The sequence below is a fragment of the Anabrus simplex genome, chromosome 5 (genome assembly GCF_040414725.1).
Source record: "Anabrus simplex isolate iqAnaSimp1 chromosome 5, ASM4041472v1, whole genome shotgun sequence".
In the NCBI taxonomy this organism is placed as follows: domain Eukaryota; kingdom Metazoa; phylum Arthropoda; class Insecta; order Orthoptera; family Tettigoniidae; genus Anabrus; species Anabrus simplex.
In genome coordinates this window covers 442590574-442606565 of record NC_090269.1, presented here as the reverse complement: position 1 = coordinate 442606565, position 15992 = coordinate 442590574, and the positions used below count along the sequence as shown (strand labels likewise).

The window sequence follows — 15992 nt, the reverse complement described above, 5'->3', positions numbered from 1 at the left end:
GAACTGAAAATAGTCTATTACAGGGGCATTATGTGGAGGTGCATATTTAGGCCCAGCGAGTTCCATGTATATGACGGGAGTGGTAGGCCTATCGAACTGGTTCGGAAAAATTTCTCGGAAACAAACATTAGCATTCACATTGCTTTCATTATTATTGTCATTATCACTCGCATCATCCATAGCTCCATCATTATTGTCACTTTCTGAATCACTCAGAACTGGCAGTGAATTTTTAATTGGTTCCACAGACTGCAATCGAGTACCTACTAACCTGAACACCCGATGTACTGGGGCCAGAATTGCACTTCCTTTTCGGTACTGGTGATAATGGCGATGTTCCTGGTATCACGTCACTATCAAAATCACTTTCCAATTCTAATTCATCTGCTATTATATCATTTTCCTCTAAATATGCTATTAGCTTATCATCAGCCAAGCCGGCAACCAAACTATCTCTACTACAGCTCGCCATGTTGTCAACAACTTAGAGCTTGTGAACATCACAGATTATTAACTCCCTCCGTTCGTGTCAAAGATCTCCAAGGCCAAAACTATGCCACTCTCGTGAAAGCTTGAAACCTCAGCTTTCTAACGGAATAAAACACCCAGAGGCATCTGTTAGCAGAAGCCGTTAAACACTAGGAAATCATCGCGCTGATCCAGTCGGCTCTGGCACTTTTCGCGCGAGGAGCGAAAGCCGCTCTGATGGGTGCGTGGCACGCAGGTGGTTAAACAGGAGCCTCAATCTCAACACTTGGTAACTTTTGTGCACTCTTTGTAAAAGGTAGGTGGGCTTACTTATACTGTGCCATAAATTAGAACAGCAATTGTTTAAAGACGATACATGTTTTACTCAATTTTTATGCTTCATGTACACTTCAGTCCCCACTATAAAAATAGATGCAACATTGATTTCTTATTCCCTAAAAATGATTATGGTAGTTCCAATCTTCAATTTCATTATGACAATAAGTTTACAATACTTGTCTGCAGAAATTTTATTTTTTCTCATTTGCTCATGAACAGTGCATTGTATCACAGTTGATATGGATATAGATTCACTTAGGGAACCTGAATAATTTGTCCCTAATTTGTAAACGTGGGAATCTATATCCATGTCATCTGATAGCCTTGCAAGCTTCAACTTTTACAAAAGGGACAAAGTATTTCACAGTACAGCTTCAAATAGCCAACACAGTATGAACTAGCTGTGTGTTTTCGTAAGTGTACTATTTACAAACTGACGAGTCCAAATTAGCACATCGGAGTGAAATGCTGGCAACAGGAATCAGTTAGCCTGAAAATTTATTATGTCCAATAACAGACCCATTATATTGGTATTATATATCAGCTGTTGGACATCACCACTGGTGATTTCCAGACGAAATTCCCACATCCCTCTTCATAACTAGGTGATATTAACAAAGGCCTGAATGCACTAATTAATAAGAGTTACATATTTTTGTCATCTGTAATGCTGTAACATTTTTAAAACTAATAATATTTATTTTACCATAAATGTACTTTATGGAATAATGTGTGTCATGACATTTCCATATTGTTACACTCTGCTATGCAGGAACAATACTCATCAACTTAGTTTCTCCCCAAGAGAAGAAAGAAACGTTAAGCATAGACACTCTTGAATGTAAGTTATCGGTAAAAGTCAATGTCAACGAGCACCAAATCCAGCGATAAGTATCATATGGTTCAGTAGTTGTAACTGTTAAGATCGTTGCTTTCATGACCTATATTGAGAGAAATGACCATATTTCAGGATCTTGCCATGTCAAAGAAAACAAAGACATATCCTGCATGTTTCATGGAGACTTCGCTCCTCGCCTTCAGAAGAGGAAGACTTCATAACAATGACGGTTTAAACTTGAAAATACTTGATCCTTGGTGTACAGTAAGTGATACTCTCTATCACCACTAGATGGCTCACCGCAAGCTACATTTCCTAGCGGGGAGTGATGACACCATCCTAGTTAAAAGCACGACTTCCCTGTGATGTATTGAACAGACCACTTGGTGTTATTACAAGGGAGGAGGCTATCTACTGACTCTGGATTTCACCCTCTCCCTGAACATGTCCTCAGACACTCCCATGTCAACTAACTATCAGTAAACCAAATCAAGTACTTGCTAAACTTATATACAAGTTTCTAAAATTCATGACTTATAAAATCACAGGAAATTACCCAACCTTCATAAATTATTCAGGTATACTGAAGGAACATGGTGTGAATAGCTTGTGCCACAGACTAAGTTACAAAGATTACACTTTTATGCATAAAATAATTAATTTTGTAATTATGACTCAATTATATTGAAGTCAATAACATACTATGTGCCATATAAACTAAGCTGTCCCAAAAATATATTCCTTCTATCAAAGGCTAAGACTGAAATCCATAAGAACCCCCCCCCCCCCAATTAACAGAGCAATGAGACTCGACAATAATATTCATCCCTATGTTGATATTTTTAGTATGAATGAAGCTACATTCACTTGGACATGTAATACTGTGCCTTTGAATATAATTTAATAGATTATGAAGAAATTTAAAAAAAGGAAAACTAGTATCAAAGTTGTAAACCATATTATTAAATGTATTACATTCCAAGTGGAAATCCTATTAAAATAATTGTTTTAAACATTACACTAATTTTAATTAGTATTAATTAGTACTGTAATGTGATATTAGTAGGGCAAGGCATTTGATGATTTTTGCATCTTTTTTTTATGAAGGCCAAAACATAGCTTGAGTGCATTTTTTTTCATTTTTTGCCATTTACAAGAGATAGGTCATTTTTGGCATTTTTAATTGTTTTCTGGGAAGTGTTATATTTCATTATATTTGGATATTTAATTAATATTATTTATGTTTACAATACTTGTCTATTATGTTCAGACAAATAACTTGCTTAAGAAAGAACGTAGACTTGCAACATACCCTGCTGCCACTAGTTTTCAAGAGAGAGTATTTTCAACTCGATTGCACTTCCAAGAAAACATACTATAAGCAGTACCTGCTTCCCCTATATGTAAGACGCATAATGGACTCGCCCAAGCTGGGCATTGCTCCTTATCTTCAGCTAGATAAGAAGGAAGTCAGTCGCCCGCGTACTGAGAGTCGAGTGAATTCTTTGTTGACAAGTACTTACTGCAAGATGCCCAAAGTTAAAGGAAGTACAATTGTTAAATTAAAACAATTTGTTACACAATATGGAGAAAATATATTTTCCACTGATGGGAAAATATTATTTTGCAAAGTGTGTGATGTGCGAGTTTCAGCAGAAAAGAAGTTTACAGTTGAACAACATGTGTCGCGAGAAAAACATAAACATGGTTTGCAGCGACTTGAAGATAAAAGAAACCGTGGCTTACACCAGACACTACTGGGTGAATCTTCAACATTTTCTCCATTTTGTGAGAAACTGTGTACAGCATTTTTATGTGCCGATATTCCACTGAACAAATTAAATCATCCAAAGCTGCGTACATTCTTAGAAGAGGAGACTGGAAAATCTGTACCAGATCCCTGAACATTAAGAAGAACCTACGTTGGAAGATGCTATGACAAAACGTTACAAGAAATAAGGATAAGGGTAGGAGACGGAAACACATGGGTATGCATAGATGAAACAACAGACAGTATGGGACGACATATAGCCAACGATATTGTAGGCGTCCTGGAAGCAGGGAATGCTGGAGAATCATTTCTACTACATTGTGAGCAATTGGACAAAGCTAACTGGTCAACAATTAGCAAACTGTTTGACCAGTCTTTGAGGCTATTGTGGCCCGATGGCATTCGGAATGACAATGTGCTGCTTTTAATAACAGATGCAGCACTCTACATGGTAAGGGCTGCAAATTCGTTACAAGCGCTCTTCTCGAAAATGGTGCATGTCACACGCCTAGCCCATGCGTTACATCGGACCGTGGAAGAGGTACAACATAATTTTCCTGAAGTTGACAAGTTAACTGGGTGCATAAAGAAAGTGTTTTTGAAAGCCCCATCTAGAGTTCTAGCATTCAAAACAGAAGCTCTTGAAATTTCCTAGCCCTTTTCACCTGTTTTGACTAGATGGGGAACGTGGATTGAGGCTTGTTGTTGTTACTGCGAGAACTTTGAAGTTGTAAAGAACGTGGTCGATTCCTTTGACAAAACTGAGGCTGGATCAATAAAAACAGCCCAGGAACTCTTGGCTGACAAAGAAATTGCAGGTAAACTTTCCTACATAAAAAGAAATTTTGGATCCCTTCCTAATGCAATAAGTGCTCTAGAAAAATCCCAAGTGCCACTAGTGGAGCAGCTGCAAATTGTGTATAAAGTTGTGAATGATCTGAATCGTGTGTGTGGTAAAGTGGGTGAAGTTGTATCCATGAAATTGAATAAGGTGTTGCAAAAGAACAGTGGGTATAAAACTTTGTGTTCTATTGGCAAACCATTGTCGGGTGAAAATTTTTCTCTTACCGACTGTGAATTGAATCCGGGAGATATTGCTTGTTTTCAGTATGCACCAATTGTTTCAGTTGAGGTAGAGAGAAGCTTTTCCATGTACAAATCGTTACTTGCAGACAATAGACAATCGTTTTCATTTGAGAACCTACGCAAAGTTTTTATTGTGCATTTCAATTGGAATTTATTGTAAACAGCCACTGAAGTTTGTTTTCTTAAATATTCTTTGTTAATTTAATGACACCTATTTGCTAGGAGAGTATTTGAAGAATATGCCCGTTCTAAAATATTTCATTTTTTTTCACCAGGGGTGCAAAGTGGTATTTACTTTGTTAGTAACAAAAATAATTTAAACTTAATGCATTGTCATACATTAAAATTCTCTCTCAAATCAGCTAATTGTTTCTTAAAGGATTAATAAATAAGTGACTTACGATTAATTTATTGGTCATTTTTTTTAAAATTTTGTGTCATTTTTTAACCATTTTTAGGTCATAAATGCATTTTTTATTTTGCATTTTCTTGCTATTTTTTGGTCTTTAAATGCCTTGCCCTAGATATTAGTTATATTATCCTTAATGATTTTGATTTTAGTAATGTGACTTGTGTGTCACTGGATTTAATTTTTAAGATTCTTCTAGCTATATATGGTTTTTGTTTTAATTTATATTTTTAATGTCTAAGTAACAATTGTCGTGAACATTGTACTTGGGACTCGTGACCTGTTATGTTCACAATAAAGTAAATAATAAATATTAGTCTTTCCAGCCCGAAGGGGGCAACATTTTTGAAAAACTACTCTTTTGACAGTTATCCTTTGGATCTTTTCCAGTTCTTGTATCACCGGGCGAGTTGGCCATGCGCATAGAGGCGCGCGGCTGTGAGCTTGCATCCAGGAGATAGTAGGTTCGAATCCCACTATCGGCAGCCCCGAAGATGGTTTTCCGTGGTTTCCCATTTTCACACCAGGCAAATGCTGGGGCTGTACCTTAATTAAGGCCACGGCCACTTCCTTCCAACTCCTAGGCCTTTCCTATCCCATCGTCGCCATAAGACCTATCTGTGTCGGTGCGACGTAAAGCCCCTAGCAAAAAAAAAAAAAAGTTCTTGTATCAACAAGTCCTGGTGTTGATCCCATACACTCCAGCCATACTCTAACTGGGGTCTTACCAGAGAATTATATGCTCTATAATTCACATACTTACTACAACTCCTAAATACTCCTCTCATAACTGTGTTGATTGATATGTAAACTTTCTTAACAACCTCATTGATATGATTACCTCAATATAGATCATTCCTGATATTAAAATGCAGTTATTTATAGTGATCCCCCCTGAGGTATTATCACCCTACTAACACAGACTTTTCCCCTTGGTGAAATTTACAACCTGACTTTTTATCCAGTTTACTATCATAACACTGTCCGCTCTCAATATTCCACAGAACAGTGTTATTGGACTCTAATATATTACATTGTTGTGAGTCCCCTCTTAATCATAACAGGATCAGAAACACTTCAACTATTGTATTTCTCTACGTTCTATTTTCTACGACATTTAGCCACTCATTCAATCATTCTCTTATCATAGATAGACATAAACACAATAGAAAGAAAGATTGTAACAGTAGCAATATAAGGTAGTATCATATGGTTGATAAGGCAGGTATGGAGTATATTGTAGATAGAGACTATGATTAGTTGAAACTGATAAATAAATGTATAACCATTGTACAGGATATGTTTGAGGGAATTGTTGAGGAGTGTGGAAACAATTGCATACCTATAAATGTGGTAAGGAAAGGGAAAGATTATAGCAGAGAAATAAAGAGATATATGAGGAAGTGCAGTAGGAAAAAAATGGAGTTAGGAAATTTTGTGCAAATGATGAGAAATTGAAATAACTTACCAGGAAATTAAATTTAGCAAACAAGTCGGCTAAGGATAAGTTGAAGGAAAGCATAACTGGCACTCATATGAGTTTTATTCGAATATGGAAGTGTGTGTGTAAGTTCTGTACACCCCTAGCTCTGTACATTCTGTACTGCTCACTGTCACATACTGTAGTGTACAGTTCTGTACACCCCTAGCTCTGTACATTCTGCTCTGCTCACTAAAGAGCTCACTGTCACATTCTGTAATGTACAGTTCTGTACATTCTGTACTGCTCACTAAAGACCTCACTCACTCTCACATGCTGTAATGTACAGTTCTGTACTCCCCTAGCTCTGTACATTCTGTACTGCTCACTAAAGAGCTCACTGTCACATTCTGTAATGTACAGTTCTGTACATTCTGTACTGCTCACTAAAGACCTCACTCACTGTCACATGCTGTAATGTACAGTTCTGTACTCCCCTAGCTCTGTACATTCTGTACTGCTCGCTAAAAAGCTTACGGTCACATACTGTAATGTACAGTTCTGTATATTCTGTACTGCTCACTAAAGACCTCATCACTGTCACGTGCTGTAATGTACAGTTCTGTACTCCCCTAGCTCTGTACATTCTGTACTGCTCGCTAAAAAGCTTACGGTCACATACTGTAGTGTACAGTTCTGTACATTCTGTACTGCTCACTAAAGACCTCACTCACTGTCACATGCTGTAATGTACAGTTCTGTACTCCCCTAGCTCTGTACATTCTGTATTGCTCGCTAAAAAGCTTACGGTCACATACTGTAGTGTACAGTTCTGTACATTCTGTACTGCTCACTAAAGACCTCACTCACTGTCACATGCTGTAATGTACAGTTCTGTACACCCCTAGCTTTGTACATTCTGTACTGTCTGCTAAAGAGCTCACTGTCACATACTGTAGCGTACAGTTCTATACACCCCTAGCTCTGTACATTCTGTACTGTTTGCTAAAGATCTCACTGTCACATGCTGTAATGTACAGTTCTATGCACCCCTAGCTCTGTACATTCTGTACTGCTCACTAAAGATCTCACTGTCACACACTCTTGAACAGAGTGATAATTCAGCCTGCATATAAATTTCAAAGTCACTATTAGATATAATCTGATTTAGTTCATTATTTTTCAGTCAACGTATGTTTGTTGCATGTAGAAAAACCTCTCTGTGACATTTTTGCTTAGAATTCTGAACAGCAAGGCTCTGTCATCTATGGTTCAGTATTGCATGAATTTCAACGAGGAATGTTCGTTCTAAGTGATACATGTGCTGCAGATCAGTACTTCTCTGGCAACTTTATCACATATTTCGAGGCACGACGACGAAATAGATAACACACTTAAAAATTATGTAAATCATCCATTTTCTAGTCCGGCTACATGGTTAGAGTGCTGGCCTTTCAATCAATCAATCACTACTGATCTGTATTTAGGGCAGTCGCCCAGGTGGCAGATTTCCTACTGTTGTTCTCCAAGCCTTTTCTTAAATGATTGCAAAGAAATTGGAAATTTATTGAACATCTCCCTTGGTAAGTTATTCCAATCCCTAACTTCTCTTCCTATAAACGAATATTTGCCCCAATTTGTCCTCTTGAATTCCAACTTTATCTTCATATTGTGATCTTTCCTACTTTTAAAGACACCATCCAAACTTATTCGTCTACTGATGTCCTCCCACGCCATCTCTCGACTGACAGCCTGGAACATACCACTTAATTGAGCAGCCCGTCTCCTTTCTCCCAAGTCTTCCCAGCCCAAATTTTGCAACATTTTTGTAACGCTACTCTTTTTGTTGGAAATCGCCCAGAACAAATTGAGCTGCTTTTCTTTGGATGTTTTCCAGTTCCTGAATCAGGTAATCCTGGTAAGGGTCACAGGTCACAGGGGTCCCGTGTTCGATTCCCGGCAGGGTCGAGAATTTTAACCATCATTGGTTCATTTCCCTGGCACAGGGGCTGGGTGAATTTGTAGTCTTCATCATCATGATGCGCAGGTTGCCAATGGGCATCAAATCAAAAGACCTGCACCTGGTGAGCCAAACCTGTCCTGGGATCTACCAGCACTAAAAGCCATATGCCATTCCATTTCTATCCATGCTCTATATGACAACTGCATCTGAACCCTTTGTCGTACGCATGTACCTATCCAGATTGCGGCGTAATCGTTTTCTCGATGCACGGTCCTCCCCTGGGCCAGCAGCTTCTTTGAGTTAGTCCACAAATTGTTTAATTCGGTAGCCAGATTGTTATTGATCAGGCATGTTCTTTAGAAGAGGAGGGGTGTTGCATTAGACTTTGCTGTCAATACTGTCAGCCATTTGCCGGCAGTGCCACCTGCTGGACACTTAAGCAACACAAAAACAGTTGAGGGAGTAATGGCCGCTATGTTTTTGTAAAGTACTTATGATGTGAAGTGAGCTGTATAAAGAAGTGTTTTAACATTAAATTCAGTGCAGACCAAATGTAAGACTTCCTTAAAATATGTTCCTGCACATAATGGTATTACACAACATTTAGTGGCAACCGTGACAGGACATAAATGATAAATTATAAATAATTATAAATTATTGAAGCAAAGGAGAGCGACAAGGACTTCGTTTACGAAAACTGCTAAACAGGTTAGTGATTTGACTGAAGAGGAAAATGTTAATATTACGGAACTTCAATCATTATCTACCTTGTTAGAAAGTAAGATAGCGATTTTGAATGAACTAGATTCGTGAGTGCTCGATTTGTTATTAGATGATGACGAGGCTGATACTGACAAGGAAATGGAAGGGGCTGATTAGTTTCAGAAAAAGTATCTGGACCTTAAATTGCGTATTTCAGGAATACAGGTTCAACAAACCGAATATGAAGCAGGTAGTGTTGCTAGTAGGTCTAGCAACCAACAAACCAAGAAATTCAAGTTGCCGAAGTTAGAATTCCGCACTTTTGGAGGGGATTTAAAAGAGTGGTTACCATTCTGGAGTCAGTTCTCAAAAATAGATGAAGATCCCGAAATAGCTGTGGAGGATAAATTTAAATATTTAATACAGGCAACAGTAAAAGGATCATGTACTATGCAGGTGGTTGAGAATTTCCCGCCAACATGAATAAATTACAGCAAAGCAACTGAAAGACTAAAATCTCGTTTCGGCCAAGAAGATCTTCCTGAGGAGGTTTATGTACGTGAGCTGTTGAGGTTAGTTTTACACAAGGCCTCACAATCCAAATCCAGAATTGCCTTGTCTCAACTTTATGATCAGTTGGAAATACAGATGAGATCACTAGAATCACTTGGTGTCACAACGGTCATGTGTGCCTCTATGTTATTTACCCTTATTGAATCGTGCCCCCCCGAAGACTTATTAAGAATTTGGCAATGCAGTATTCCATTCACCTCTGCTGCAAATGCGAAAGACCATCTGGAGGGGTTAATGAAATTCCTGAAGTCAGAGGTGGAGGGTGAACAGAGAATAAATCTTGCTACTTCTGGGTTTGACTTAAAGTGTGAAGGGGCAAAAGAAACTCTGAAGCACAAGGGGAAGGATTCAGACGACAACATTCCTACAGATATGGGGTTATTAACATCAAATCAACATAAGGATGAAAAATGTGTGTTTTATGAGGGTCATCATACCAGTGCAGATTGCTTCTCCACTAGAAAAATGTCAATGGAAAGTAAACAGAAACTGTTAAGGGAAAAGGGGTGTTGTTATATGTGACTGAAGTCAGGGCATATGACAAAAGAATTTTAAGGCAAAAAACATAAAATGTATAATATGTGGTGGGAAGCATGTTCTTTTAATGTGCAGACAGTTGTTAGAAAAACATGTTGTCCCCAAAGCAGTTAGCAACAGTAAAGAAAATTCAATTCAGGAAGTCACATTGGCAAATGTTTCCACTTTACCCAAGGTGTTGTTACAAACTCTTCGTGTAAATGTAAGATCTGATAAAAAGACTGAATGTGTCCGTGCTTTTTTGCAAAAGACGGCTTTAAAGATGGATTACACTTCACTGCAAAAGGAGATCATCTCACATTCTCTTTTTGGTGGTGTAACAACACAACGGAATGAGCATGAATTTTACAGGGTGCGTGTAGGGGACCTGAACGATGAATTTCGGTGTAATTTTGAGGCTTTAGACCAAGAAGTGATCTGTGGAGGCATTTCACATGTTACGGAAGGGGAATGGATGAATGAGCTGCAGAAATTTAAGATAGATGTCACCAATAATGAGGATAGTTTGGGGCCTATAGAAATACTTATAGGGGCAGACGTGGCTGGCAAACTTCTAACGGGAAAAAGAGAAGTGCTGTCTTGTGGTTTAGTTGCAGTAGAGACATTGTTAGGCTGGATTTTGATGGGAAAGATTCCTAATACCAAGAGAAGTTAAGAAAATGAAGACTTGCTTGTAACTTCCATGTTTATTAAAGAGGCAAGTATTACTGATTTGTGGAGGTTGCATGTAATAGGCATTTCGGATCCTGTAGAGAAAGTTACAAAAAGGGAACAAGAATTTGCAGTGAAAGATCATTTCCTCCAAAGTGTTCATCGCCCAGAAGAAGGTTGATATCAAGCTCGGCTACCTTGGACTACCTTGCCTTCAAACCTGAATCTTGCTGAAAGAAGACTGGGTTCCATGAGGAAGAAATTATCTGAAGATCTTCTTCGAGATTACAATGAAGTGTTTGAAGATTGGTTGGCTGAGGGAATTATAGTAGTAGTGCCTGAAGCTGAATGTATTCATTGTTGTCACTACATACCGCATAGACCAGTTGTAAAGTAAAACAGTGTAACTACCAGAATCAGACCTGTTTTTGATGCTTCGGCAAAACTAGGCAGTTCTCCATCTTTAAATGAATGTCTTGAAACTGGTCCAAATCTGATTGAACTCATCCCAGATGTGATGTAAGCTGTATAAAGAAGTGTTTTAACATTAAATTCAGTGCAGACCAAATGTAAGACTTCCTTAAAATATGTTCCTGTGTGTACACAACAAGGGGAGTATTTGGAAAATAGCCATGCAATTTTAGGCAATTTTATCCAAAATGTTATATACATTACTGATTATCTCTGTTAGAAATTTAATAATACCAAGGAGAATGGTCCCTAGATAATATTTAATGAAGATAGCCTACAACAGGCTGAAAAGTAAGAGTTATTTGACATTTTATAGAGCTTACCTCTTTCCTTACCATGTAGGCCTTTGTGGAGATCTAGAAGACTGGGACTCTGTTTATCAGCAGTACCGGTGTGTTGAAGGCTGTGAACACAGTGTTCAATGAAAGAAATCACAATTATTTGAAGAAAATCTTAGGGAAATAACACAATTCACTAGATAAAACTGCCCAAGCTAACGCAGGATCTCAGATGCTCACCATAGAAAACTAAACAAGAACATTACATAACATGTCAACCACCTCAAAATCAAATCAGAATCAATAAATAGCCTATAATAGCGCTCCTCAGAACCACCGCCGTCTCGATCTTCTCATACTGCCTGTTCTACGCACCTAGTTTAACAAAATACCGTACAGTCGTTGCCTACGCTATAATAGAAAGCCTGGACAAGCCGACACATTTCTGCGCGAACAAAGTAGTTCATGCATTGGCCGCTTGCGTCGCGTATATGTTCTGTTGTTCTCATGTTCTGTCTATATCCTTATATTGAAGATTCATACAATAACGCGAAATAATACATTTTATTATCATTATGCCCGGTGTGAATCAGATATAAATATAGAAAAGAACTTAGAACACACTACACTTCATATATTTCTTTCATTTAGCACTTGATTATCACACAAGAATAAAGATGGGAAATAGGCCTAAATAGAAGTACTCACACGATTTTTCCCTATTTCTATAATTTCAACACTCTTCTGCTAAGAGGCTTGCTGTTGAATTTGTTTAATAAATCACAGTCTTCAGTCACTTTCTTTGCATTAATGTAAAGAACAAGCCTGAAAAATGTTGTTAAGTATAACGTATTGTACCAGGAAAAGTTTTTGGGGAAAGGGCATGAGTAGGACTTCAGGGAGTGGAACTTGGGTTTGGAGCCGATACAGAGTAGGATAGACTCGCAGAGCGAATAATAGATGGTTAAAATTTTTTTTAAACAATTTATTGATTCTTGACCCTGCAATGTGATTATTGGACTCAAATCTGGCATTGAAATTAAAAGTTTGAACGTAATCTTCCTGAATTCTGTTCATGAAAATTAAATGAATATCACTGATTCCAAAGTCTTTCATATATGAGAAGACGAGGTATTAGATTTCCACCTAAAGTCTTTCTAAATATGAGCACACACTTGTAATTGCAAATTGACATGACAAATTAAATTTCTGTTAAAAGTTTTCAGTTTTCAGTTTGTAAACCTTGATGTATAGCACACTTGAAAAGCCTGAAGTCTTTCTATGAGATATGAAAATTAAATTTGAAAATTAAATTAATCACTTCTGAGAAACTATGAGAACTCTGAAATATTTGTTCACACGCGGCACTGAAGTTTTCACTGTTCAAAATTAATGAGAAAATTTTAGTCAGTTTGTTACTACTTACTTAATGAAAGAAATGTTGCTACAAATGTTGAAGGATGGACGTCTGGAATGTTCCGTGGAGAATCAGGATCGGCGGTGTTCCCTTAACACACCATGTTGACGTCCCCGATGAGGTGATGATAGCTGGAACTGGATCGTGTAGAATTGCAGCTCGTTAAGGTGATTTTTCGCACACGAAAAATTCACTTAGTGCGAGTAGTTATCACTGACACTGTCATTTACTGTTGAACACAGTTTATGCCGTAATTGAACTTTAAGACGTTAAATGAATAATCACAGTCCTTCCTGTATGAAATACTACGGTATTTAAAGTCGTTACTGAAACGTCCATATTTACACAGTTCACACTCGAAAAAGGCAAATCATAGTCTATAATCACGGTCTTTGAACACGGTCATTAAGTCACTAAGGATTATTTTCTGATTATCTTGTTATTATAACGTCATATTACCTTCAGAAAAAGTTCTTAGTATTCACCCAGATTACTACTGTAAGTCTTATACTAATATGGCGTGAATAAAGAAATACAGTTCAACACTCGAAGAGAAATGAGTTCTGGTAATCCTACACATTAGTTTCTGTAGAAGTTCAATATCATGTGAAGTAAACTAAGTCTACACGTAATGATATATTCTGTGAACGTTAAATATTTGGTATTTGCACTTCAGTAAGTTCACTCGTATTATATTCTCAAAAGTCTTTAGAATTAGACTGTAGTCGCGACGCGCTGTACTAAATACAGTGCGACGTCTTTTATAAGTTTGTCGGCGATATAACTTCCTGTTCCGGAAACGCGGCGGCAAGTACTTTCACCGTGACTGTGCGGACATACTGTACGAGGGTCGGTCTCTCCTCTGTCTCACTCACACACATCTGTGTATTCGTCCTTGTACTGCGCTGCTCTGCTTGTTAGCCTTGACATATATACACCGGCGCTGGGAGGGGTGGTTTCTCTTGGCCATGTGACCGTGAGTGTATAATTTTCATAGACTTTAAGTTATTATAACTCAACAACCATGGGATGGATTAATTCGAAATTCACAGGGATTAACTTTTATGACGTCCGCTACAATTCAGTGTTTGTCCCGTTGAAATTGGTTAAGGCGTTGAAAAGCTTGCGAAAAGAAAATTATTTTCGAGAAATATCTCTAGGGGAGGTGAGCTTCAAGCGACAGGTGACGTCACTTGACTTCGCCTAGTGCACTCGTGAAGTCTGGCACATGTTGGAACATTCCTTTATTTAAATATTCGTACGTCGGACGGATATTTTATGCTGGAATAACGTTTCTTTCGATTGATATGGGCCAGGACATAGGCTTTCCTGGTACAGTATGTGATGTGTGCTTGATCACAGTCGCGGCACTGAAACGTCTCTTTAAACTTTGGAGCAGTAAGGAATTTCAGCTTTCGGACAAGGTTACATTTTCCGAGATATCCTAACGCCCGCGTTGTAAATATTAATACATTTTTAAGAAGAAGACGAATTTGCGCCGGCACTTTGTCGGGGAGCAGAATTCCGCTCACTGTACTTACACTGTAATCTGATTCGACTAAGTGCAAGCTACATATTCTGGAGTTATCATTAGCAACCCAAAGAGATCCTTTTCTGCTGCCCTGTCGAGAAATAGCAAGCCTCCATCTGTCCCCTAAACTCGGATCTTTAGGAAAAAGATGAAAATTTATATTTGTGTATATTTCTTCGCTGTGTCAGATGTGCAGTTAGGAACGCAACAATAAACCACCTTAACCCACAGAATGGAAAGAGAAACTTGACGGCAATTGGACCCAGGGGCTCTGAAATTTGGATCGTGGGTTGGCGACCACGGGGCCCTTAGCTCAGTCCTTGCATTTTTTTCCACTTACTTGTGCCAGACTCCTCACTTTCATCTATCCTATCCGACCTTCCTTGGTCAACTCTGGTTCTTTGCCGACTCCGACGCTATTAGGTTTCCGAGGGCTAGCGAGTCTTTCATTTTCACGCCCTTTGTGGCCCCTGTCCTCCTCTGGCAGATATTTTCATTTTTCGAAGTGTCTGGTCCCTTCCAGTTTCTCCCTCTGATTAGTGTTATATAGAGGATGGTTGCCTAGTTGTACTTCCTCTTAAAACAATAATCACCACCACCACCTTCACGGTAATTTGGAAGCACATAACTAAACAAATGTTATGTGCATCTCAGCAACCATCCATATATTGCAAATCGTGAGACCAAAAATTTAAAAAACGACAAAACTCTTTTTATTTCTTGTTAGGTAAGACCTTTCCTTATAAAACGAAGTTTAATATGTAATTTCTTCTCATAAAACATGTTGCAGTAACACACGTAATCATAAAATTCGCGCCAAACAACAGAACATAAACGCGAACCTAGCGGTGGAAAAGAGAAAAAATATTACCCCGCTTTTAGTCCAAGAAATTGGCTCTCTGTCCAGGCCTTCTAGTATCTAGTAGGCTTTGGTACAGTAGAGACAATACGCGACACTTACGGATTTAGCCTTGCTAAATGGGAGACAATTCGACGGTGGCGCTCCTAGTGACTTGACCTGAAAAAATCGCGCTAAATTCAAATATCATTGGAAATGCATGTACGGAAATGGATAAATAAATTACGTCTAGAAAGAAAGTGTTATTGAGATATTAACTTCGAAGTTGCTAAAGCAATTCTGGATAAATGAATGAAGAATTATTTAAAAGGTTATTATTCAAAGATTGAAATTAGACATATAAACAATATGTGAAATAGACTGCTGTGAAATAGCTTGATCTTCCATTTATGCATTATTTTTTTAGCTTTAGCATTCCTGCCTGAGCTCTTACGGTTGGATTTGTCTTTTTTCTCATTTCAAAACATTGTAGCATCACATTTAGACACTTGTCAATAAAAATATCGGCACATTCCTTACACATATGATGCAGTGAATTAACATTTAATAGCTGGACAATTTTCCTCTTAACATGAAGCCTACTAACAGAAAGAAAATCTATAAAATCCCGCCTTTAATCTGAGAAGAGGGATAAAAGAAAGAAAAGTAGGAAAGTGTTGTCGACAGTGATGCTTTGAGG

The 15992-nt window shown here is 38.1% G+C and overlaps 1 protein-coding gene across 1 annotated transcript in view; it reads right to left on the bottom strand.

Annotated features, from left to right (window-relative positions):
• The window catches only part of LOC136874627 (zinc finger protein 664), a 110135-nt gene extending 98282 nt beyond the window's left edge, over positions 1-11853 (bottom strand). The window contains exons 1-2 of the mRNA XM_068227890.1: positions 11747-11853; positions 11552-11631 (exon numbers count right to left, since the gene is read on the bottom strand). Of these exons, the coding sequence (XP_068083991.1) occupies positions 11552-11566 (15 nt within the window). The 5' untranslated portion in view covers positions 11567-11631; positions 11747-11853. The remainder of the gene's footprint in view (positions 1-11551; positions 11632-11746) is intronic.
• Between the last annotated feature and the right edge of the window lie 4139 nt (positions 11854-15992).